At 41.5% G+C, this 23,431-nt stretch overlaps 1 protein-coding gene across 3 annotated transcripts in view; it reads left to right on the plus strand.

The window, feature by feature from the left end:
• The window catches only part of LOC140185981 (hyaluronan-binding protein 2-like), a 56,955-nt gene that overhangs the window by 14,962 nt on the left and 18,562 nt on the right, over positions 1-23,431 (plus strand). For all 3 annotated transcript variants that reach the window (XM_072239798.1, XM_072239799.1, XM_072239800.1), the window contains exons 5-8: positions 13,149-13,265; positions 17,697-17,816; positions 18,182-18,353; positions 20,154-20,248. In XM_072239798.1, coding sequence (XP_072095899.1) covers positions 13,149-13,265; positions 17,697-17,816; positions 18,182-18,353; positions 20,154-20,248 — 504 coding nt within the window. The remainder of the gene's footprint in view (positions 1-13,148; positions 13,266-17,696; positions 17,817-18,181; positions 18,354-20,153; positions 20,249-23,431) is intronic.

The following is a 23,431-nucleotide window of genomic DNA, read 5'->3' on the forward strand; positions in this document are numbered from 1 at the left end:
AGGAACATGATAAAATAGGCCGTAGCTGGCATGGTTTCATCAAGGAAAAATCTTGCCTGACAGATATGTTGAAATTCTTTGAAGAAATAACAAGCAGGATAAGCAAAGGAGAATCAATCAATGTTGTGTACTTGGATTTCAGAAGGCCTTCGACAAGGCACTACACATAAGGATGCTTAACAAACTACAAGCCCGTGGTATTACATTCTAACATGGATAAAGCAGTGGCTGATTGATAGGAGGCAAAGAGTAAGAATAAAGGGTGCCTTTTCTGGCTGGCTGCCAGTGACTAGTGGTGTTCCACAGCAGTCTGTGTTGGGAACATTTCTTTTTATGTTATATGTCAATGATTTGGAAGATGGAAATGACAATTTTGTTGCAAGGTATGCAGACGATATGAAAATAAGTGGAGGGGCAGGTAGTTTTGAGGAATTAGAGAGGCTACAGAAGGACTTTGACTGATTAGGAGAATGGGAAAAGAAATGGCAGATGGAATACAATGTCAGGAAGTGTATGGTCATGCACTTTGGTGGAAGAAATGAAAGGGATGAATATTTTCTAAATGGCGAGCAAATGCAGAAAACTGGGGCAGAAAGGACTTGGGAGACTTTGTGCAGGATTCCCCAAAGGTTAATTTGCAGGTTGAGTCTGTGGTGAGGAAGGCAAATGCAATGTTAGCATTTATTTCATGAGGTCTAGAGTATAAAAGCAAGGATGTAATGTTGAGACTTGATAAACCACTGTGAGGCCTCACTTGGAGTATTCTGAGCAGTTTTGGGCCTTTTATCTTAGAAAGGGTGTGGTGAAACTGGAGAAGATTCAAAGGAGGTTCACGAAAATGATTCCAGAATTGAATGGCTTGTCATATGAAGAGCATCTGATGACTCTGGGCCTGTATTCGCTGGAATGAAGAATGACCTAATTGAAACTTACCGAATGGTGAAAGGCCTTGATAGAGTGGATGCAGAGAGGATGTTTCTCTTGGTGGCAATGTCTAAGACCAGAGGACACAGACTCAGAATAGAGGGGCGTCTTTTAGAATAGAGATGAGGAGGAATTTCTTTAGCCAGAGAGTGGTGAATCTATGGCCATTCATGGCTGTGGATATTTAAGGCAAAGCTTGATGGATTGAGGCAACACACATCAAAGTTGCTGGTGAACGCAGCAGGCCAGGCAGCATCTCTAGGAAGGGGTACAGTCGACGTTTCAGGCCGAGACCCTTCGTCAGGACTAACTGAAGGAAGAGTGAGTAAGGGATTTGAAAGTGTGAGGGGGAGGGGGAGATCCGAAATGATAGGAGAAGACAGGAGGGGGAGGGATGGAGCCAAGAGCTGGATAGGTGATTGGCAAAGGGGATATGAGAGGATCATGGGACAGGAGGCCCGGGGAGAAGGAAAAAGTGGGGGAGGAACCCAGAGGATGGGCAAGGGGTATAGTCAGAAGGACAGAGAGAGAAAAGGGAGAGTGAGAGAAAGAATGTGTGTATGTAAATAACAGATGGGGTACGGGGGGGGGGGAGGTGGGGCATTAGCGGAAGTTAGAGAAGTCAATGTTCATGCCATCAGGTTGGAGGCTACCCAGACAGAATATAAGGTGTTGTTCCTCCAACTTGAGTGTGGCTTCATCTTTACAGTAGGGGAGGCCGTGGATAGACATGTCAGAATGGGAATGGGATGTGGACATATCAGAATGGGAATGGGATGTGGAACATGTCAGAATGGGAATGGGATGAATGGGAAAAGATGAAGCCACACTCAGGATGGAGGAACAACACCTTATATTCCGTCTGGATTGCCTCCAACCTGATGGCATGAACATTGACTTCTCTAACTTCCACTAATGCCCCACCTCCCCCTCATACCTCATCCGTTATTTATTTATATACACACATTCTTTCTCTCATTCTCCTTTTTCTCCCTCTGTCCTTCTGACTATACCCCTTGCCCATCCTCTGGGTTCCTCCCCCCCTTTTTCCTTCTCCCTGGGCCTCCTGTCCCATGATCCTCTCATATCCCTTTTGCCAGTCACCTGTCCAGCTCTTGGCTCCATCCCTCCCCCTCCTGTCTTCTCCTATCATTTTGGATCTCCCCCTCCCCCTCCCACTTTCAAATCTCTTACTCACTTTTCCTTCAGTTAGTCCTGACGAAGGGTCTCGGCCTGAAACGTCGACTGTACCTCTTCCTAGAGATGCTGCCTGGCCTGCTGCGTTCACCAGCAACTTTGATGTGTGTTGCTTGAATTTCCAGCATCTGCAGAATTCCTCGTGTTTGCTTGATAGATTGATAGTCTTTGTGCATATTTAAGGCAAAGTTTGATAGATTCTTGATTAGTCAGAGTGTGAAGGGATGTGGTAGAAAGGCAAGAAATTGGGATTGAGAGGAAAGATGGATCTGCCATGTTCCATGGGTCAGGCGGAGCAGTCTCAATGGCTAAATGGTTTATTCTGCTGCTGCATCTTATGTCTTACGGTCTTTTGTGCTGAGGCTTTTGCACAGGAGTGTACATTCTGGGGAAAAATGATGCAAACTCCAGACAAACAGTGCCTGAGGTCAGGATCAAGCCCTTACAACTGCGACATGATGCTGACTGGATATAGTTAACTGGATAATTAGTAAATTAGATAGACTGGAGAAACTGAGACTGGTCCTCATAAACGAAAAGATAATGGGAGACTCACAGAGTGGAACAGCTACATAGACTCGTACATGTCCAGAAATTACCATAGGCACTTGACCTGAGCAAATAGCTCTCCTGCCGATGAGTCTATTGCCAGAAAGTCAACAACTTGGCACAGTCAAGAAGCAATCAACAATATGGCTTAAAAATCTGTCATCACCTGGAATTGAACTATCCCACCCGATTCTCTATCTGTGCTACGTGGTGTTAAAAGGTGAACTGGTTTTGCAGAATACAATCATAGGCCAGTACAGCCAAGTCTGATACAGGTTCTGTTAAAAGCAATCCATTTAGCTGCACACGCCTTGCATTCTGATGCTCATACAGTAGATATGCTCATTCCCTATATCCTTCTAATCATTTCCCTAATCTCTTTTGGATTCGAAAACTGAACACAGGCACATTAACATCTGCCCCTTTTGTAATTGATCCTTGTGCTCTTGAAAACCATTTACATTATTTACTCTATCTAAATCTGTCCTCAGTTTAAACACCTCTACTCAATCTGCTTTTAAACTTCTCTGCTCTTCGTTGGGAACAATCACCTTCAAGACTGAATATCACTGTTCTCCTTAACGCTTACATAAAGGAACTTGCGAGGTTGCCAGAAGAAGCTACCATATTCAGTTATACCATCTTTTAGACCACAGGAAGTCCGTACATCAAATGGCATGGTAACTGATGTAAAGTGATTACCTTAGTGCTTCAAATTAAACTGTGTTTTCAAAAATAAACCACATGGAGGTTGCAAGGCCCTGCGATTCTGGTGGTGGTCTGTGAATTTTAATGGAAAACAAGCAGCTTCTCTACTTTTCCACTCAAAGGATGATAGTACTCCTGATGCACACGAACAAAATTTGTACAAATCATATTGATTTTTTTATTACGTGACATCAGTGAATGTGACAGCGTTTCTTGACTCTTGTAGTTTGATGTAAAGACATGGTCTGCAGTAAATCTGCCCCACGTGACTTAAAAACAAATTTGTGAAACAAGGTTCAAGGTTACTGTATTTATTTAGTTTTCTACTTCCAGCCTCCAGTAACTCATTCCCAGCTGGTTCACAGTAGTTGCTGCAGACAATCAGGTTTGTCAGCAATGCCCATCATTTGCAGCACACGTATGTTGCAATCAGTTCATTTGATCTGTGTATGTACTTGATTTCAGTATATGGGCACCATGGTAGCATAGTGGTTATTTAATTATTTATTTGTTTGTTATTGAGATATAGTAGGCCCTTTCTGCCCTTTCATCCACGCCGTACAACAACCCACCAATTTTAAACTCGCCTAATCATGGGATAATTCACCATGACCAACCAAACTACCGACCAGTACATCTTTGGACTGCGGGAGAAGACCTGAATATCAAAGGGAAACCCGAGCAGTCACGGGGAGAGTGTACAAACTCCTTGCAGGCAGTGAAGGGAATAGTATGATGCTATTATAGATCAAGGTGTCCCAGAGTTCAGAGTTCAATTCCGGCACCGTTCTGCAAGCCCTTCCCGTGGAACGTGTGGGTTTGCTCCCAGTGTTCCCACAGACCAAAGGCGTATCAGATTGGTGGTCATTGTGAATTGGTCCATAATTAGGTGAGGGTTAATCGAGCTTATTGGGGGTTACTGGGGTGGTGTGGCTCAAAGGGCCAGAAGGGCCTACAATGTGCTGTATCACTAAATAAAATAAATAAAAATATATGTACGCATCAGAAGAATGAAGGTGGAACTTAAAAGAGGTGCAATCATTTTTCATTTTGTTTTCAATTGGTATCATCAGTAGCTGTAGCTCAGTGCCAATGATCACTTCCACCCACCTCCTTTCTCCCCACAAATTATCCCAAAAATACTAGCAGCCCTACCGCAGAACACATCTCTCAGTTTACCAGTTAGTGCTTGACCATTTTCTGCCCCAGCTATTTTTGCAGACAGCTTACATGATATTCTGAATACTGACCTGTTTTATGTTTCATATACTCAAATACAACAGCTCGACCCCTTCTCAATTTAATCTGCTCTGAGTTCTAACGTTCTGGAAAGAAAGAGATTATTTTCAGCATGGGTTTTACTCTGACCGAATTGGCAAAAGGGCAAAGCGTCCATTCTACACAGTGAGACACAAAATTTGTGCTCGAGTAAATTTGATTTAACATTGTTTATCCTGGTCCTTTTTATATTTCATCCTGTCAATCATTTCAGCATTACATTTTAGATCAATGGCAGAATGTTCTTAAGATGACAATAGGTTATGCACTCCACATTTCCAATTCTCTTTGTAGATGATCTGTATAACATAAAATTCTGTTTGATGGAAAATAACATGCTTGCCTGAATTATATTTTTGGAAATGTTTCTGCCATTTGAAAATAATTAGAAATATTAAGAAATAATCTAAACAATATTTACTTAATCTTAAAATGTCAAATGTAACCCAAACCTTCAGGTTTGTCAGGTGCAGATTGAACTGAACACAAGGGAATGCACCCTGAACCTAGGGCAGGGCAGTTGGCCCTTGAATGAATGAATGACAGATAGAAACTGTAGTGTTGAATTTAAATCCAAGTAAAAGCACATCTTAAGAGGAGCACCAGTGCAGCATGCTACAAAACCGAGCAATAAACTTGCATTTATATAGCAACATACACACACACAAAATGCTGGAGGAACTCAGCAGGTCAAGCAGAACCTATGGAAATGAATAAATAAACAGTCTGCGTTTCGGGCCAAGACCCTTCTTCAGGACTGGACAAGAAGGGGGAAGATGCCAGAATAAAAAGGTGGGGGGAGAGAAAGCTAGAAGGTGATAGGTGAAGCCAGGTGGGTGGGAAATATGAAGTGCTGGAGATGAAGGAATCTGATAGGAGAAGAGAGTGGACCATTGGAGAAAGGGAAGGAGGAGATGACCCGAAGGGAGGTGATAGGCAGGTGAGAAGATCTGAGAGGTCAGAGTGGGGAATAGAAGAGTCTTGGTCACCTAAATACAAGAAATATATAAATAAGTTTGAAAGGATACAGAGAAAATTTACAAGGATGTTACTGGATTTGGATGACTTGAGTTATATGGAACGATTGAATAGGTTAGGACTTTATTCCTTGGAACGTAGAAGATTGAGGGGAGATTTGATAGAGGTACACAAAATTATGAGGGGAAAGGATAGGGTAAGTGCAAGCAGGCTTTTTCCACAAGGGACTACAACTGGAGGTCATGGGTTAAGGTTGAAAGATGAAAAGCTTAAGGAGAACATGAGGGGAAACCTCTTCACTCAGAGGGTTGTAAAAGTGTGGAATGGGCTGCTAACACAAATGGTGCATGCAAGCTTGATTTCAACATTTGGATAGAAGCGTGGATGGTAGAGGTATGGAGGGCTATTGTCTGGGTGCAGGTCGATGAAGGTAGGAAGTTTAAATGGTTCAGCATGAACTAGATGTGTTGAATGGCCTGTTTCTGTCTGTACTTTCCTATGACTATGGCTACAATTTGTCAAAAGTAGCTTTTTCTAATAATCTCAATGAATGAAAGATGAATATTAATCAGGGCATCAAGGATAACATACAGCAAAATTAAGTAACCATATAACAATTACAGCATGGAAAGAGACCATCTCGGCCCTTCTAGTCCGTGCCAAACAAAGTAGTTGTTAACTTTTTTATTTTTGTCTGTGGATGAAGACTGGAGAGGCAACATATAATCCCTATTATTATTTGTCCTGAGAACAGCATTAGTGTAGAACTGGAGTCAGGTGCAGACCAGAGAAGTTAGGGGAGATGAGTCATCATCTCTGAAGGACATTATAGGCAGATGAGCTTTTAAAATTATTTCATAACCTGAATGAGTGCACTATCTTTTTTTTTCAATTCTGGTCAATCTGAAAAAAAAATGTTAAATAGTACTAAGTGAAGAGATTTTCACGGTGATAGATTATTAGAGAGTTTACATTTTTTATGTTGCCCTGCTGGAAAGGGGTGTTAGTTTTGCATCAATTGACACTGAAGTAATGAATACCATACAAAGATAGTTTGAAGTTAAGACATGCTAGGGAGAAATTTATCCTTGCTTGCCAGTGTCAAATACATATAATATTGTCCTCTGATTGTAGTCACCCTGTACATTCCATTAACTTCAAAGCCAATGAAGATCAAAGATGATTTTTCTCCTGTCCCACTAAATTCAATAATGTAGTTAGGAAGAAAAGTGTAAGAGTAGAAAGTCAATGATTACTATTTAACAAGGAAACAAAGAGCAAAGTTCAAAACCAATACAGAAAAATAATTTATTTTTTAAAAAAGAATGTCCTTGAATTTTAGCACCAGCCCCTTCCTTTTGTGTCATACCATAACTACAACAAAATGAGTTTCAATGTAGACTTGAAAGCACACGGGCTTAGCAGCTGTCTTTGGATTATTTGCAACACTCATGGATTCCCCAAATACCAGTGATCTCCTATAATATTGTAGAATTCAAAAGTCTAATGAACATACATATATACATACATACATACAGACACACATACATACATACGGTATATGTATACTACCTACACTCAGTGGTCACTTTATTAGGTGCCTCCTATCCCTAATAAAGTGGCCACAGAGTGTATGTTCATGGGCTTCTGCTGCTGTAGCCCATCCACTTCAGGATTTGATGCGTTGTGTGTTCAGCGATGCTCTGCACACTACAATTGTAATGTGTGGTTATTTAAGATGCTGTCACTTTCCTGTCAGCTTGAACCAATTTAGCTATTCTCCTCTGACCTCTCTCATGAGCTATCACTCACTGGATGTTTTCTGCACCATTCTCTGTAAATTCTAGAGCAGGGGTTCCCAACCCTTATTATGCCATGGACCAATACAACTAAGCAAGGGGTCCATAGACCCCAGATTGGGAACCTCTGTTCTAGACAATGCTGTGCATAAAATCCCAGGAGATGATCAGTTTGTGAGATAAACAATCCTATATCAACAATCATTCCACAGTCAAAGTCACCTAGATCACATTTCTTCCCCATTCTGATGTTTGATCTGAACAACAACTGAACCTCTTCACCATATCTGCACACTTGTATGCTTTGAGATGCTGCTACAAATTTAGCTGATCAGATATTTACACTAATGAGGAATTGCACAGGTGTACCTAATAAAGTGGCCATTGAGTTTATTGGGGAGTGTTACAGACTAGTACTGCTGAGGTACAATGAACTCAAATGAGTGTGTGCAGTTTATTCAAGAAATACATCTGGAATATACCATAGACTTTGTGGTGGCCTAGTGGAGAGTTTGATGTCATAAACCTTTAAGCAGAGGTTGGCTCCCTTTTTCGCCTTTTTTGTGCCATCGGCCACTACCATTAACCGAAGGGTCTGGGGACCCCAAGTTGGAAACCCCTGCCTTATGGGGATGATTCCCTTATTCTTCAAGTAACATATGGAGTCACAGAGCAATTTGTCACTTACAGAGGCCTTAGTAAGGTGGTTACTACAGTTTTAATGGCCTTTTCTACACCATTACTGTTGACACACATTCTATGTTTTAGCCAACCATAGCAGATGCATTGACTTTTTGAATCTCAACCCATGATGATATTACCACATTTACCTTTAACCTTTTGATAATTTCTGCAGTCTGACGTATGTGGAATCTACCGGTATTTTTACTGGTCTTTATTATAACACTTGCATGATTTAAGTGGGTTGTAATATTACCCTTGAAATGGGTGTTTGATGTTTTCTTGAATGGGTTCCATGGTCTTTGTTTCATGGCTGCCTGTGGGATGAGGCATCGTTGCCAAGATCAGCATCTATTACCCATTCCAGAGGATACAGAATGAATACCAGGAAGCTGGTGTGATGTGTTTCACTGAAACATGGCTACATGAGCAAATCCTAGATTCCAACACTGCTGTGAACAGGTTTTCAAAGCTACAGGCAGACAGAGTTAATCTACAGCGCGGTAAGAGGAGGGAGGTGGGTTTGCTGTGCTTGTGAACAACGGGTGGTGTAGTCCCGGTCACATTTCTCTGAAGGAATGAATCCGCAGTCCAGACTTTGAACTACATGCTGTGAGTTTACATTCATAGTATCTACCATGTGAGATCAGCATCACCTTATTTCTCGTTGTCTACATTGCAAGTTCCCCACGCAATCCCAATGCTATGTGTGACATCATACACACTGCCATCGCAAGACTCCAGACTCAACACCCTAATGCATTCATTGTAGGATCGGGGAACTTCAACCATGTTCCTTTCTCGACAATCCTACCCACCTTTGAGGCCCTGAAGGACTGCTTTGAGGTTTTCTGACTGGAATGTGCTTTACGAACCATATGGGGAGGGCATTAACAGACTTTCCGATAGCATCACTGGCTACATCAGCTTCTGTGTGGACGCTGCCATACCATCAAGGACTGCTGGCTGCTACCTTAACAACAAACCATGGCTCGCCAGTGATGATCTAAAAGTTCTTATTCACCACAAAAAGTACCTTTAGTTCAGTAGACAGGGAGGAAGTGAGACATGTGCAGAGGGAGCTAAAGGTGAAGATCACAGTGGCTAAAGAGGAATACAGGAGAGAGCTGGAGAACAAGCTTGGGCGGAGTAGCACACAGGGGGGTGGGTGCTGCAGTGGAGAGGCATGAAGAGCATGCCTCTCTCTGACGGTGGTGTCTGAAAAGAAGATGCTGTCCAAGTTGAATACCATCTTGGACAATGTCTCCCATCCACTACATAATGTACTGGTTGGGCACAGGAGTACATTCAGCCAGAGACTCATTCCACCGAGATGCAACACAGAGCGTCAAAGGAAGTCATTCCTGCCTGTGGCCATCAAACTTTACAACTCCTCCCTTGGAAGGTCAGACACCCTGAGCCAATAGACTGGTCCTGGACTTATTTCCTGGCATAATTTACATATTACTATTTAACTATTTATGGTTTTATTACTATTTAATTATTTATGGTGCAACTGTAACGAAAACCAATTTCCTCCGGGATCAATAAAGTATGACTATGACTATGACTATGACTATCACTGACATCAATCAGCCTAGCTGCATAGCCTCAGAACGCAGCTGTGAATGGGCTAATGAGTTAAACCAATAGGTTTGACAATTGCTCCCTTGTTCACACCTCCCTCAGGACAGTAGCCCAGTAGTCCAGGTGCCGAGGCACCCAATTTCCCTCAGCACCAGTGCCTCCCTGCCTCCCCTCCTCCCTCCTCCCCCCCGCCACCCAGTTCAATGCATGGATGAACTACACAGGCTGTCACAGTTCTATGTCAACTCCTTGCCCTGCACCTACCATCCACACCTCCACATAGCAATTCAACCTCACTACCGAGCAGGTGAGAAGGGCTGTGAGGAAACTCAGACATGGCAAAACGTTGGGAACAGCTGGTGCGAACCCCAAGAAAGACTGTCCTGAGCATCTGTGTGGAGTTTTCCAGTGCATTTTCAATCGGAGTATCAGCCTGGAAAGGTTCCTGAGTGTGTGGAAAACAACCTGTGGTCCAGTACCCAAGAAGGGCCAACTGAAAGTCTTGAGTGACTACCGTCCAGTGGCCCTAACCTGACACATCATGAAAACCCTAAAGAGGCTGGTCCAGGCTCACCTGTGACCCCTGGTTAGTTCAGCCCCCGGTCCCCTGCAGTTTGCCCACAGGAGCACATTGCCGTTGATGCTGCTGTCACCTACCTGCTGAACAGAGCCTACTCCCATGTGGGTAAGCAGGGCAACACTGTGAGGATCATGGTTTTCTGATTTCTCAAGTGCTCTCAATACCATACAGCCTTCATTGCTGGGGGAAAAGCTCCGTTCAATGCAGGTTGGCACTTCCATTGTATCCTGGATAATGGACTACCTAACTGGAACATTATGGTTTGTGTGGCTTCAGAGGTGTGCATAAGACATGGCTATAAGCAGTACTGGGGCCCCACAGGGGACTGTACTGGCTCCCTTTCTGTTTACCCTGTATACCTCGGATGTTAGATACAACGTTGAGTCATGTCATCTGCAGAAATTCTCTGATGACTCAGCAATAGTTGGGCGTATAAAGGGAAGTCAGGAGAATGAATACAGGGCCCTGGTGGAGGACTTTGTCAGACGGTGCAAGCTGAATCATCTGCAGCTCAACATCAGTCAGACAAAGGAGATGCTAATGGACTTTAGGTAGACTAAGCCTGCACTGCTCCCTGTTACTACTGAAGGTGAGATTGTGAATGTGGTGTGGGCCTACAAGTACCTACAGGTGCACCTGGATAGCAAACTTGAGTGGAGCGCCAACACAGACGCTGTGTACAAGAAGGGTCAGGGTTGTCTCTACTTCCAAAGGAGAATGAGATTCTTCAGAGTATGCTGGCCCTCCTTCACATGTTCTACCAGTACAATTTTCTATGCGGTGGTGTGCTGGGACAATGACATCAACACGGGTGATGCCAAAAGGCTCAATAAACTGATTAGAAAGGCTGGCTCTGTTCTAGGTGTCAAACTGGACACACTGGAGGCTGTCGTAGAACAAAGGACCCTCAGAAAAATTCTGACAATTCTGGACAATGTTTCTCACTCTCTGCATGCCTCCTTGGCTGAACACTTTCAGTAATAGACTACGACAACTGCGCTGCTCCAAAGGGTGCTATATGAGGTTACTCTTACCCTGGGCCTTACCCCGAGTCAACCTATAGCTGGGGAAGTGATGACCCCTCCTGCTAAACTGTTATTAATCTCTGTTTACTAGTATGGTAAACCATATATATGTTGTAACTGGGTTAACTGTCTGGACACACCCCTCTGTTGACTGCCCCTGTGGCTCCTCCCACAGATTCCTGAATAAAAGTGATTTCGCCTTGCCCCTCCCCCTCAGTCCAGGGGCAGACACTCAGCATGGAGGTCGAACTGTACAGCGAATAAAAGCCTTTCAGTATTTTACACAACTTCAGTCTTATGGAGTTATTGAAGGTGCTTCAATTAGAGCTCTGTTTAAGCTCTGCTCAAGCTCTGTTTACCACACCCTGCTATCACGGACACACTGTGCAATACTAACATCACTTCTTACCTGGACAGTGTGAACGTGCACCCATCACTGTATAATATTACAGTAATTTTTGCGCTACCATCTTGTAGCGCAGAGTGAACTTGTAAATCTTGTAATGCAATTTTGGCTTGTAAATCTTGTACATTTTATTTTAAGGTAACTTATTTGTAAATTTTTTTCTTCTCTTCTAATATTTGTATATCTGTGCACTTGTAATACTGCTGTGATACTGTAATTTCTTTTAGGATCAATAAAGTATCTATCACCCTGTGAGGTGGGCATAGTGAGCCTACCCTACTGGGTAAGGTTTTGGTCAGTAACAACAAAGGAAAAGCAAAATATTTTGAAGCTGGATAGTAAGTAACTTTGCTGTATATCTACCACGATGATGTCCCCATGTCTCTCTTGGCTTTGCTGTACATGAACAATGTCATGGATTTGGGTGTTGTTTACTTAGAACAGCTCGTTCTGCACATCGAGTGGTCTTAATGCATCAGATATAGAGGGAGTGAATGGCTAGCTCAGGGTGCTAATCAAATGTGCCATTTTATCCTGGATCAAGTCTTCTTCTTCAGTGTTGCTGAGTTTATCCAGACACATCAAGGGCATTCCTGAATTTAGTTTGTTGGAGGCAAAAAGTTTTAGAGAGTAAGAAGGTGAGGCGTTTGTTGGGTAACTCCCAGATTCTCATTTACCATTGATTTCAATTTTTCACGTACTTCTTATATTACAAAATATTGATGGTAAATGAATATTAATATTATAACGTGCTTTTTAATTAGATTCATAATGTATACAGCAATGGCTGCTCTTTAAAAATCATCATTTGGGTTATGAAGGAAATAGGACATTATAAGGGTGTGAAAGGTATCATATGAATGCAAGTTCTGTCTGGTTCATAAACCCTTATTAACCAATATTAAAACATTCTAATTAATTCTATGCTTGTAGTTGTGACATAACTTATTGTGGATATCCTAAGTCAAAATCGCATTCCAATTTACAGCAAGAGGAGGTAAGTGAGCAGGAGGTTGGCCAAGGAACAAAGGTTCTGAGCCAATAGGCTGGTCCTGGACTTATTTCCTGGCATAATTTACATATTACTATTTAATTATTTATAGTTTTATTACTGAATTTAATTATTTATGGTGCAACTGTAACGAAAACCAATTTCCCCGGGGATCAATAAAGTATGACTATGACTATGACATGTTCTCAGTATTATTTATTTATTTATATTTGCACAGTTCGCTGCCTTTTGCACATTGATTGCCTGTCAGTCTTTATGTGTAGTTTTTTTTATTGATTCTGTTGTAGCTCTTTGTTGTACTACAAATGCCTGCAAGAAAATGAATCTCAGGATGGTATATAGTGGCCTAAATGTACTTTAATAATAAATTAACTTTGAGCTTTGAACGTGGAACTTTTATAAGAAATTGTTCTCTACCTTACAGTGCAGAATCCCTGTCGGAAGAATACGTGCAAGAATGGAGAGTGCGTCCTTATAGATACACCACCATATCACAAGTGCAAATGTGACTATCCTTTCAAGCCACCGAACTGCAAAAAACGTACAGTAACCAGTTATATTTTTCCATATGAATAGTCCGTCTGTTCTCTCAGTAAACAGTTCCTTGTAAAATGTTGTCATGAACTTAGTCAAAATACAACTAATATGTGAAAGCAGCTGGTACAAGTGATCCTGTTGGCTCCATGTTGGCAGATGTCCGCACAGCCCACCAGGTGGCTTCCGTTACAAAATCTGCTATTACTTTGAAGCATGGCAAATAAAAAAGGCTTGAGAATGTATCGATGGGGCAAACAAATTGGAAAGAAACAATAAAGTAGTGATGGAGAAAGGGAGTGAAGGATTGATCCAACTGCATGTCGGTTAAAAAATTCAGGAGCCCAAAACAAAGACTAAAGGAAGCTAAAGACAGGTGTTAAAGAATTCATGTTGGTTCTCCCAATATTAGAAAAGCTGGAGTTGAATTTATAGAGAAGGTCATTTGTGTCTGAATATGATGGGGAAGGTTGGTTCCAATAGTAGAAAAGCTAGAGTTGAATTCACAGAGAAAGTTAAATTGCTTCTGAATATGATGGGTAGGTTAACCAAAGTGATATAACACTCCATGAGATCTTAGATATATTTTTACAGCGACATAGATTAAGGGCCAAGGATCAAAGATTCAACAGGTGTAGACCAGAAGAGAGTGCGGTGAAATATTGTTTTACATAGAGCATGGTTTACCATCTGAAACAGAGGATGTTTGAAGTCGGGTTAATCATTGCTTTCACTGGACATCAGGTGGACACGAGGAATAGTAATTGGGCTCCTGGGCAGGACAGAAGGGAAGGAATTGAATAAATTGGTCTACAAGCAGGTGCTGTGTATTCAATGGGCTGAAACAGGTGGGGGTTCTGAGCCACAAAAAGTGAGGACATTAACTGGAGTGTACAATCAAAGTAGCTAATCCCATTGCCGTCAGGAACTATTGCTCCTGTTACTCATAAATGATCCACAATTAATCTTAAAACAATAAGATTATGTTTGCAGATGTCAGTACACCAAGGAATCAAAAGGATGAAAAAAACGGCAAATGAGGCACTTGTTCATCCATCAAGGACTCAAGAACAACTTGTGACTACTCCTCTCAGAGTAGTGATTTGGGTTGAGCAGGGTGAGGTTATGACAACAGCTGTGTAGGTGTAGTTGGGCACCAAGAAGATCCAAGATGGCTTGACTGATTCAGAAGTTGAGAACACTTAATCTCTCTGGTGACTCACTAGATATGTAATTGGCAGAGCGAGTATATTTAAGGATACTGTATTATTAACTGCTCGTCCAGCTAGTCTGCTTTGTTAAAGGAATCGATAGGAAATGATTTGCAAGTTAAGCATTTGTTTCCACATATTGGTTGCCAGAAAAAGGCAAAAACCCAAAACCCTAATAGAAACAAAGGTCCAAAGCTCACTCCAAAATAGTTCATATGTAAAGTCTGTGGATGTGATCAGCTGGCTCTGATGTAGACCTGTTCCTTGGGCCAGTTCTCTGGAAAGCAGAGACAAATCATGACTGATGACTGAAACCAGGAATGGGGGAATAACAGACTCCCAAATTAATATAGAAACAAGAATTTATTCATAGGAATTCCAACTGAACGTTGGGAGCTTGACCAAGCAACACTGTGAGATGAATCATTATTGAAACACATGGGGATCCTGCGATCTGCACTAATTGGGAGTCTGCTTTAGATCATCACAATCCCTTATCCGAAATTCTGAAAACCGAAAAGCTCCGAAAACTGAAGTTTTTTGGTGGAGTGTGGAGTGTGTCATAACAAGGCTTGTTTGGAGCGCCAACAGCTGACGTCACTCGATTCAATTTAATTGCTGGCCTTGAACAATGTGCATTTATCTCTTACTCTGTTAAAAAGAGATTGCTTAGACATAAACCTATGTTAATGAGACCGATGACACTTGAAGAAGTCTTTAAAAACGCCGTCTGTCATGGTGTTGCTTCATAACTTGAGAATCCTGTTCCTGGCCCATCAGGTACCCGTAGAGTATTTAACTTCGTTTGCCAGACGTAACTTAAGGTACCTGTACGTATTTAGCTTAGTTTGAACCTGTATATGTCCTAGAGTATTTACATTCTACATTTATTCCAATAAGTCATTTACCATGTGTTTGATTTGGTTCATTTGAAGCTGTATATTTTTATGTTTTATTGAATGTTTTTGTTGGAAATAAAATGTACCAGTGTATTTATGGTTTATAATTATCCCACTATTGCATTTATCAGTATATTACTCTATAAATAAACAGTAATAGTATTTGTAAAAGAGCGCGGATCGAGAAAACTCAGTTCTCTCTCCAGCACTCGTTGTTTGAGCATGTACAGACTTTTCTTCTAGTCATTATTCCTTAAACAATACAGTATAACAATTATTTACATGGCATTTACGTCGTATTAGGTATTATAAGTAATCTAGAGATGATTTAAAGTATTGGGGAGGATATGCAAAGGTCCGGAGCTCTCCCGGATCCTAAAGTCCACCGGCACTGAAAACAGGTTAATTATCAATATAATTATGATCAGAGGTATGCATTATGATCAGAAATTAAGGGAGCTATGGTTTTACTCTTTGGAGAGAAGGAGGATGAGAGGAAACATGATAGAGGTGTACAAGATAATAAGAGGAATAGATAGTGTGGATAGCCAGCGCCTCTTCCCCAGGGCACCACTGCTCAATACAAGAGGACATGGCTTTAAGGTAAGGGGTGGGAAGTTCAAAGGGGATATTAGAGGAAGGTTTTTTACTCAGAGAGTGGTTACTGTGTGGAATGCACTGCCTGAGACAGTGGTGGAGGCAGACACACTAATGAAATTTAAGAGACTACTAAACAGGCATATGGAGGAATTTAAGTTGGGGGGTTATATGGGAGGCAGGGTTTGAGGGTCGGCACAACATTGTGGGCCAAAGGGCCTGTAACGTGCTGTACTATTCTATGTTCCATGTTCTATGTTTAATTATCAATTTTCTGAAATCCGAAAAATTCTGAAATGCAACTGGCCCAAGGATTTCGGATAAGGGATTGTGGACCTGCACAAAGAAACCCATTCCAGTCAAAATGAACTTGACAAGATTAAGCAGAAATCACAAGGGTTTAATGACCCTGGATTAGGCAACAATCAACAATTACAGGTGCACAGGCCTGCATGGTTCATGATGCAGTTTATGTAATTGGCAAAGAAACTGGATTTTTAAAATCATGATTTATTTCCTTTATGATAACTACTAACAAAACAAGGAAGATAGTAATCAGGAATTAAACTGCCCTAGAGTTTTTAAGCATAAAAGGACATCCCCTTTTCATGAAAAAAATTCCAGGATTGAAGGGCTTGTCATATAAAGAGCGTACGATGGCTCTGGAGAATTCAGAAGAATACTTCATCAGGATTCAGAAGAATAAGGGTGACCTCATTGAAACCTATCGAATGTTGAAAGGCCTCGATAGAGTGGATGTGGAGAGGATATCTCCTATGGTGAGGGAGTATAAGACAAGAGGACACAGACTCAGAAGTAGAGGGACCTCCATTTAGAACAGAGATGAGGAGGAATTTCTTTGGCCAGAGAATGGTGAATCTGTGGAACTTGTTGCCACAGGTGGCTGTGGAGGCCAGGTCATTGGGTATACTTAAGGCAGGGGTTGGTACACTCTTGATTAGTCAAGACATGAAAGGAAAAGGAGAGAAGACAGGAGATTGGGACTGAGCGGGAAAATGGATCAGCCATGAAGAAATGGCAGATCAGACTTGATGGGCCAAATGGCCCAATTCAGCTCTCATTTCTTGTGGTCTTGTGGTATGTTTTATTTTAAAAATACCAGTGCTGGTACTCCTCTGTAAAGACCAGCTGTCCCTGATCTGTGTTCTTAACTGTTGTAGCGTGTTACGGAGCCTTGGGACCATAATCCCTTCATGAAGATCCTTGCATCATCACCCTCCCCCACCTCTGTATATACCGTACTGCCATTTCACCAATGTCGCCCACCCACTCACCCTCATCTCCATAACAGCCTGAGCTCCAGTTCCCACCTTGAAATGCCTAGGTTTCATAGTTTTAACACTTTTAGAGTACAGCAAATAATGATTTGTCAAAGCAAAGATTTTTAATTACATAATTCTTTTATATTTTCTGATTTGTCTTTAGCAAATGCTTCTTGGTCGAACCTACAAGAAATGCTTAAAGTTTAATGTCTAGGTAGAGAAATGATTGCAAAGTATTCGGGGATAACTGCAAGCAGTTTTTCCAGTATGTTTTCATCTCACTGGTAGAAGCATAGGAAGCAGGGTGTAGGTGGGCTCTGGGTTTATATTGTTTCACTTTAATTAAGTTTCAAAGTTCTAGAAGAAACCAATAGTTTCTCAAAGTATTTCTAAAATTCATGCAGAATTGATAACACTTTGGTAAGGTTTGACAGGCATCTGCTCTTAGGAGTATCCACCTGTTCAAGAAACCCCTGTAAAAATGGAGGAGTTTGCAGAATGGGAAAAACAAGAAGCTCTTTCACTTGCTTGTGTCTAAAGAAATTCACGGGCAGGTTTTGTGAAGTAGGTAAGAACGATTTTCTTTTCACTTGTACTAGATGAACATCCTTTAAGAATCTCTATTTCAATTCAATTGACGCAGTTGAATAGAAACCCTTAGATTAGTTATTTGAGACTAGTTTTCCTTTACTGGGTAAAGCACTTCCTAGGTTTCTTTATATTACCAGTTAATTCTGTACAAATCTTTAGAAAGGTATAGAATCTCTTATTAAGCCAAACAGTTAAAAGCAAAATTCATGACTCAATACTTGTCAACTTGTTTGAGTTTTGGGGGATCTAGTGTAAAGATTAAGTTTAAAGCTTAAATAGGATGTGTAATACTGTAGAATTTTTGCCAATCTGCATATGACTCTTGGCTTTAATCTTCTATAGATGTAAATGATTGTTATGAAGATAATGGTGAAAACTACAGGGGCAACGTTAGTATGACAGAACAAGGGAAAACATGTTTATACTGGAGTTCTCACTTGCTTCTAAGGAAAAATATTAATATACTTGGAGACCAAGCTGAAGAAAACGGCCTTGGAGAGCACAGATTTTGTAGGTAAATAAAACATCCGTATTTCTAATGTAGTGATCACTGTGCCTAATTTCAACCCTAAATATGAGCTGGTGTAACACCAGGATCTTTAATACACTGGTCGGCATCCATAGGACATTGCCCATGAGAAGTCTACAATATCAAATACCAAACAGACACACATGTACTATCAAGGGGCAGAAGCCCTGGTGATTGCAAGAATGGAGATAAAGCATTGATGCATCTCATTAAAACCACAAATTAATGATATTTGAAACAGCACACTCAAGGTGCTGGAGGAATTCAGCAGGTCAGCATCCGTGGAAATGACATTTCTGGCTGAGACGTTTCTTCAGGACTGGAAAGGAAGGGGCAAGATGCAAGAATAAAAAGGAGAGGAAGGAGGATAGCTGGAAGGAGACAGATGAAGCCTGGAAGGTGGGAAAGGTAAAGGGCTGGAGAGGAAGGCTTGAACCAACTTGTACAATAATAATTACTGACTCAATCACTGTTCCCTCTAAGCTGTGCAGGTTCATGTCCATGCAGTAGCTGAAATGCTCTGGCACACATAGCCCTTATTGCGCACAGCTGGGATTTTATTTTGTATGATGTCAATATAATTTTGAAATCTATGTTAATTTAATTGTGAAATACCATACCCTGTAATTATTTATGTGTTAATGAATATAATTAATAAATTTTCTAAATAATTAAAATGCCACAACCTTTACTTTGAAACATCTTAGAGCTTCAACAGCTTACATTGTCAAGGTTTCCAGTTACAACTCTGTTACAAATTGTAACAATAAACACAGAATGGGTCAGTAATTCATTGTTAATAAAGCGCCAGTCCACTGAACACAATACGAAAAATTTTCTTTTTTTTTACTGCATTTCATTAGAGTCTTCAATAACTAAATAAAATCAAAATTACACTCAGACCTCGCTAACAGTGAGGATGTATTCCTCGGGGACGGAATGCTATGTAAATCAGCGCTATGTAGGGTCATAAATGGACATGTGTGCCTGATTTTTAAAAAAACACACCCAAGATATATGATACATTATTTTATGTATCCACAGTAATTCATGGAGTAACGAATATGCAAATAGATCTAACCTGTACATCAGTGGGGCAACAACAGTGGAGGGAAGAGGGTGGTGATTACATATTAGAGGAGGGGCCAGACAGTGGGTCCTCCTCTAACATTGGCTTCCTCATCAATTAGGCATCGAGATTTGACAGCCTTTTCTTAAGTTTCCTCTCATGAAGCAGCTCTTGGTAGCAGGAAATCATGTCGAGACCATCTCTCTTTGCCTTATATACAACCCTGAGATTCATTTTCTGGCAGGCATACTCAATAAATCAATAACAGAATAATAACAATAATAGAATCAATGAAAGGCACACCAACTTAAACTTGTGTGCAAAAGACAACAAACTGTGCAAATACAAAAAGAAAGAAATAATAATAATAAATAACTAAGCCATAAAAGTTGAGAACATGAAATGAAGGGTCCTTGAAAGTCAATCCATAGGCTATGGGAACAGTTCAGTGAAGTTGAGTGAAGTTACCTCCTTTGGTTTAAGAGCCTGATAGTTTAGACGTAATAACTGTTCCTGAACCTGGTGCTGTGGGACCATCAGAAAGAAGGTCCTGAGACTCCTGTTCCTTCTCCCTGATGGCTGCAGCGAGAAGGGAGTATGGCCTGAGGGTGGGGGTGCTTGATGATGGATGCCGCTTTCTTGCAACAAAAGGATCAAAATTTATATCAATCATGTTGCAAACAACTAAAACTGTTCTTAACTCTATCATTCAACAGGAACCCTGACGATGATGTTAAACCTTGGTGCTTTTTCAAAGAACGCAATGGAAGACTGAAGTGGGATTTTTGTTCAATCTCTCAGTGTGAGAGAGGTGTGTGCAGTTCAGTCTTTGTTATGCTATGAATGTTGACTAGAATGCATCAAGTGCATTATTCACTACTTCCCTGCTCCTGGTACTGTGCTTTTTCAGGGACACATTTTGCCAGGTTTTCTCTTTTGTTTGTGAGCATCTGTCTCAACACAACCTTATTTTATCCATGCAATCCAAACTGAATATACAAATCCAGTGGAACGAAAGAGATGGTCAGGCAAAAAAATGTTCCTGACAAATGCTCTTTAAATACACGGAGCAAACAAAGCCTTAAGTTCATTCAAGCAGATACACACCAAGTCCCATGGTCTCAGGATAATGGATGAGTCACTTTGGATTTAGAAGAAAAGTTTCTCAATCAGTTGTCCTTGGATATCTCTAGCTCAGGGAGTTGTGGATTTCACTCAAAGCTATAATCAATAGAGTTTTCGACAACAAGGGAATCAGAAGGTTATGAAGATGAGTAAGGGGACACGGATGACTTAGTGATTCAGACAGGCAGAGGAAGAACAAGGGGGGCCCATGTTCCTATGCCTGCTGCCATTTCCATTCTCATTGTTTTATTTTCAATATGATTCATAATCTAAAGGAATTAAAGCAAAGAAATTCAAATAAAATCCAGACAGTTGCAAGCATGATGAATCAAAAGGCATCTATTACATTGCTTCATAATAAAAAAAATTCCATTCCATGCTCAAAGTGCTTGTTGTCCACTGCAATCTCCTTGTCTTGACAATAAACTTCTATTCTATTCCCTTCTCTCAATTGCTCTGTCTCCACTGCATCTGCTCTCACGATGAGGCTTTTCATTCCAGAACAAAGGAGATGAGTTCCTTCTTCAAAGAAAGGGCTTCCCTTCCTCCGCCATCAACGCTGCCCTCAACTGCATCTCTTCTATTTCACACACATCTGCTCTCACCCCATCCTCCCGCCGCCCTACCAGGGGTGGAGTTCCTCTTGTCCTCACGTACCATCCCACCTGTTTACGTGTACACACATAATTCTCCGCAACTACCACTGTCTCCAAGGATCCCACCTCCAAGCAGATCTTTCCCTCTGCCCCCCCACAACTTTCTGCTTTCTACAGGGATCACTCCCTACATGACTCCCTTGTCCATTCGTCCCTCCCCACTGATCTCCCTCCTGGCACTTATCCTTGCAAGTGGAACAAGTGCTACACCTGCCCCTACACCTCCTCCCTCACTACCATTCAGGGCCCCAAATAGTTCTTCCAGGTGAGGTGACATTTCACCTGTGCGTCTGTTAGGGTCATATACTGTGTTTGGTGCTCCTGGTGTGACCTCCTGTTTATCAGTGAGACCTGGTGTCCGCCAGAAAAAGCGGGATCTCCCAGTGGCCACCCATTTTAATCCCACTTCCCATTCCCATTGCCAGACATCCCACCCTGCAAAAACTCATTTCAGGGAGGTAGCATCCTCCCACCACCCCACCCCCCCCCCGGTCGACCTCCAAGGGTGTATGTAATACTTTGTTTAGTGATTTTGTCTAATCTGTAAACCAAGTTGGGTACATGCAGAAAATGTGACATTAAAGTATGTACTTATATTATATTATCATGTTTATTCTATTACAACTTTAAGCAAGTCTACAGGGAGTTTGGTCTCATCACGTAGGACATCAATAGAGTAGCTCCTTAGCAGCTAGCCAGCTAGTTTAAATAACGTTAGCTAAGCTAATGAACGAACGATACCTTAAGCTCACCTCAACATGTCTTTTACATTTTAACCCACCATGGGCAATAGAAAAGTCACTGTTGCAAACACTGTCATTATTTTTGAGGTCGACTATAAAGGCCACCCACAGAGAAAACTGACTCTTTGACTCCGGTCTGCCATTTCATCGTGGCTGATCCTGGATCCCATTCAACCCCATACACCTGCTTTCTCACCATATTCCTCGATGCCCTGACCAATCAGGAATCTATCAAATTCTGCTTTCAATATACCCATGAACTTAGCTTCATCCACAGACTGTGGCAGAGCATTCCACAGATTCACCACTCTTTGGTTAAAAAACAATTCCTCCTTAATTCTGTTCTAAAAGGTCGTCCCTCAATTTTGATGTTGTGCCTTTTAGTTCTGGATACCCCCACCAGAGGAAATATCCTCTCCACATCCACCCTATCTAGTCCTTTCAACATCTGGTAGGTTTTGATGAGATGCCCCCTGCATTCTTCTAAATTCCAGTGAGTACAGGACCAAAGCTGCCAAATGCTCCTCATATGTTAACCCCTTCATTCCTGCAATCATCCTTGTGAACCTCGTCTGGACTCTCTCCAATGACAATACATCTTTTCTGAGATGAGAGGCCCAAAACTGTTGACAATACTCCATGTGCAGCCTGACTAGTGTCTTATAAAGCCTCAGAATTATCTCCTTGTTTTTATATTCTATTTCCCTTGAAATAAATGGCACCATTGCATTTACCTTCTTTACCACAGAATCAACCTATGAATTAACCTTCTGAGAGTTTTGCACAAGGACTGCTAAGTCTTTGCACCTCTGATGTTTGAATTTTCTCCCCATGTAGATAATAATCTGCACTATTGTTCCTTTTACCAAAATGCATTCATACATTTCCCAACACTATATTCCATCTGCTACTTTTTTGCCCATTCTTCCAATTTGTCTAAGTCCTGCTACAATCGCATTGCTTCCTCAGCACTACCTACCCCTCCACCTATCTTCGTATTATCTGCAAACTTTGCCATAAAGCCATCAATTCCATTATCCAAATCATCGACAAACAATGTCAAAAGTAGTGGTTCCAATACAGACCCCTGAGGAACACCACTAGTCACTGGCAGCCAACCAGAACAGACCCCTTTTATTCCCACTTGCCACCTCCTGCCTGTCAGCCAATCTTCTATCCATGCCAGTATATTTCTTGTAACACCATAGGTTTTATCTTGCTAAGCAGCTTCATGTGAGGCACCTTATCAAATGCTTTCTAAGTGCCAGGAGGGAGATCAGTGGGAAGGGATAAATGGACAAGGAAGTCACGTGGGGAGTCACGTGGGGACAGAAAGCAGAAAGTGAGGGGGAGGGAAAGGTGTGCTTGGGGAGGGATCCCATTGGAGGTGGCGGAAGTTTCGGAGAATTATGTTCTGGACTCAGAGGCTGGTGGGGTGGTAGGTGAAATGCCCCTTGTCCATTTGTCCCT

Source organism: Mobula birostris, chromosome 21 (assembly GCF_030028105.1).
Source record: "Mobula birostris isolate sMobBir1 chromosome 21, sMobBir1.hap1, whole genome shotgun sequence".
Lineage (NCBI taxonomy): Eukaryota > Metazoa > Chordata > Chondrichthyes > Myliobatiformes > Myliobatidae > Mobula > Mobula birostris.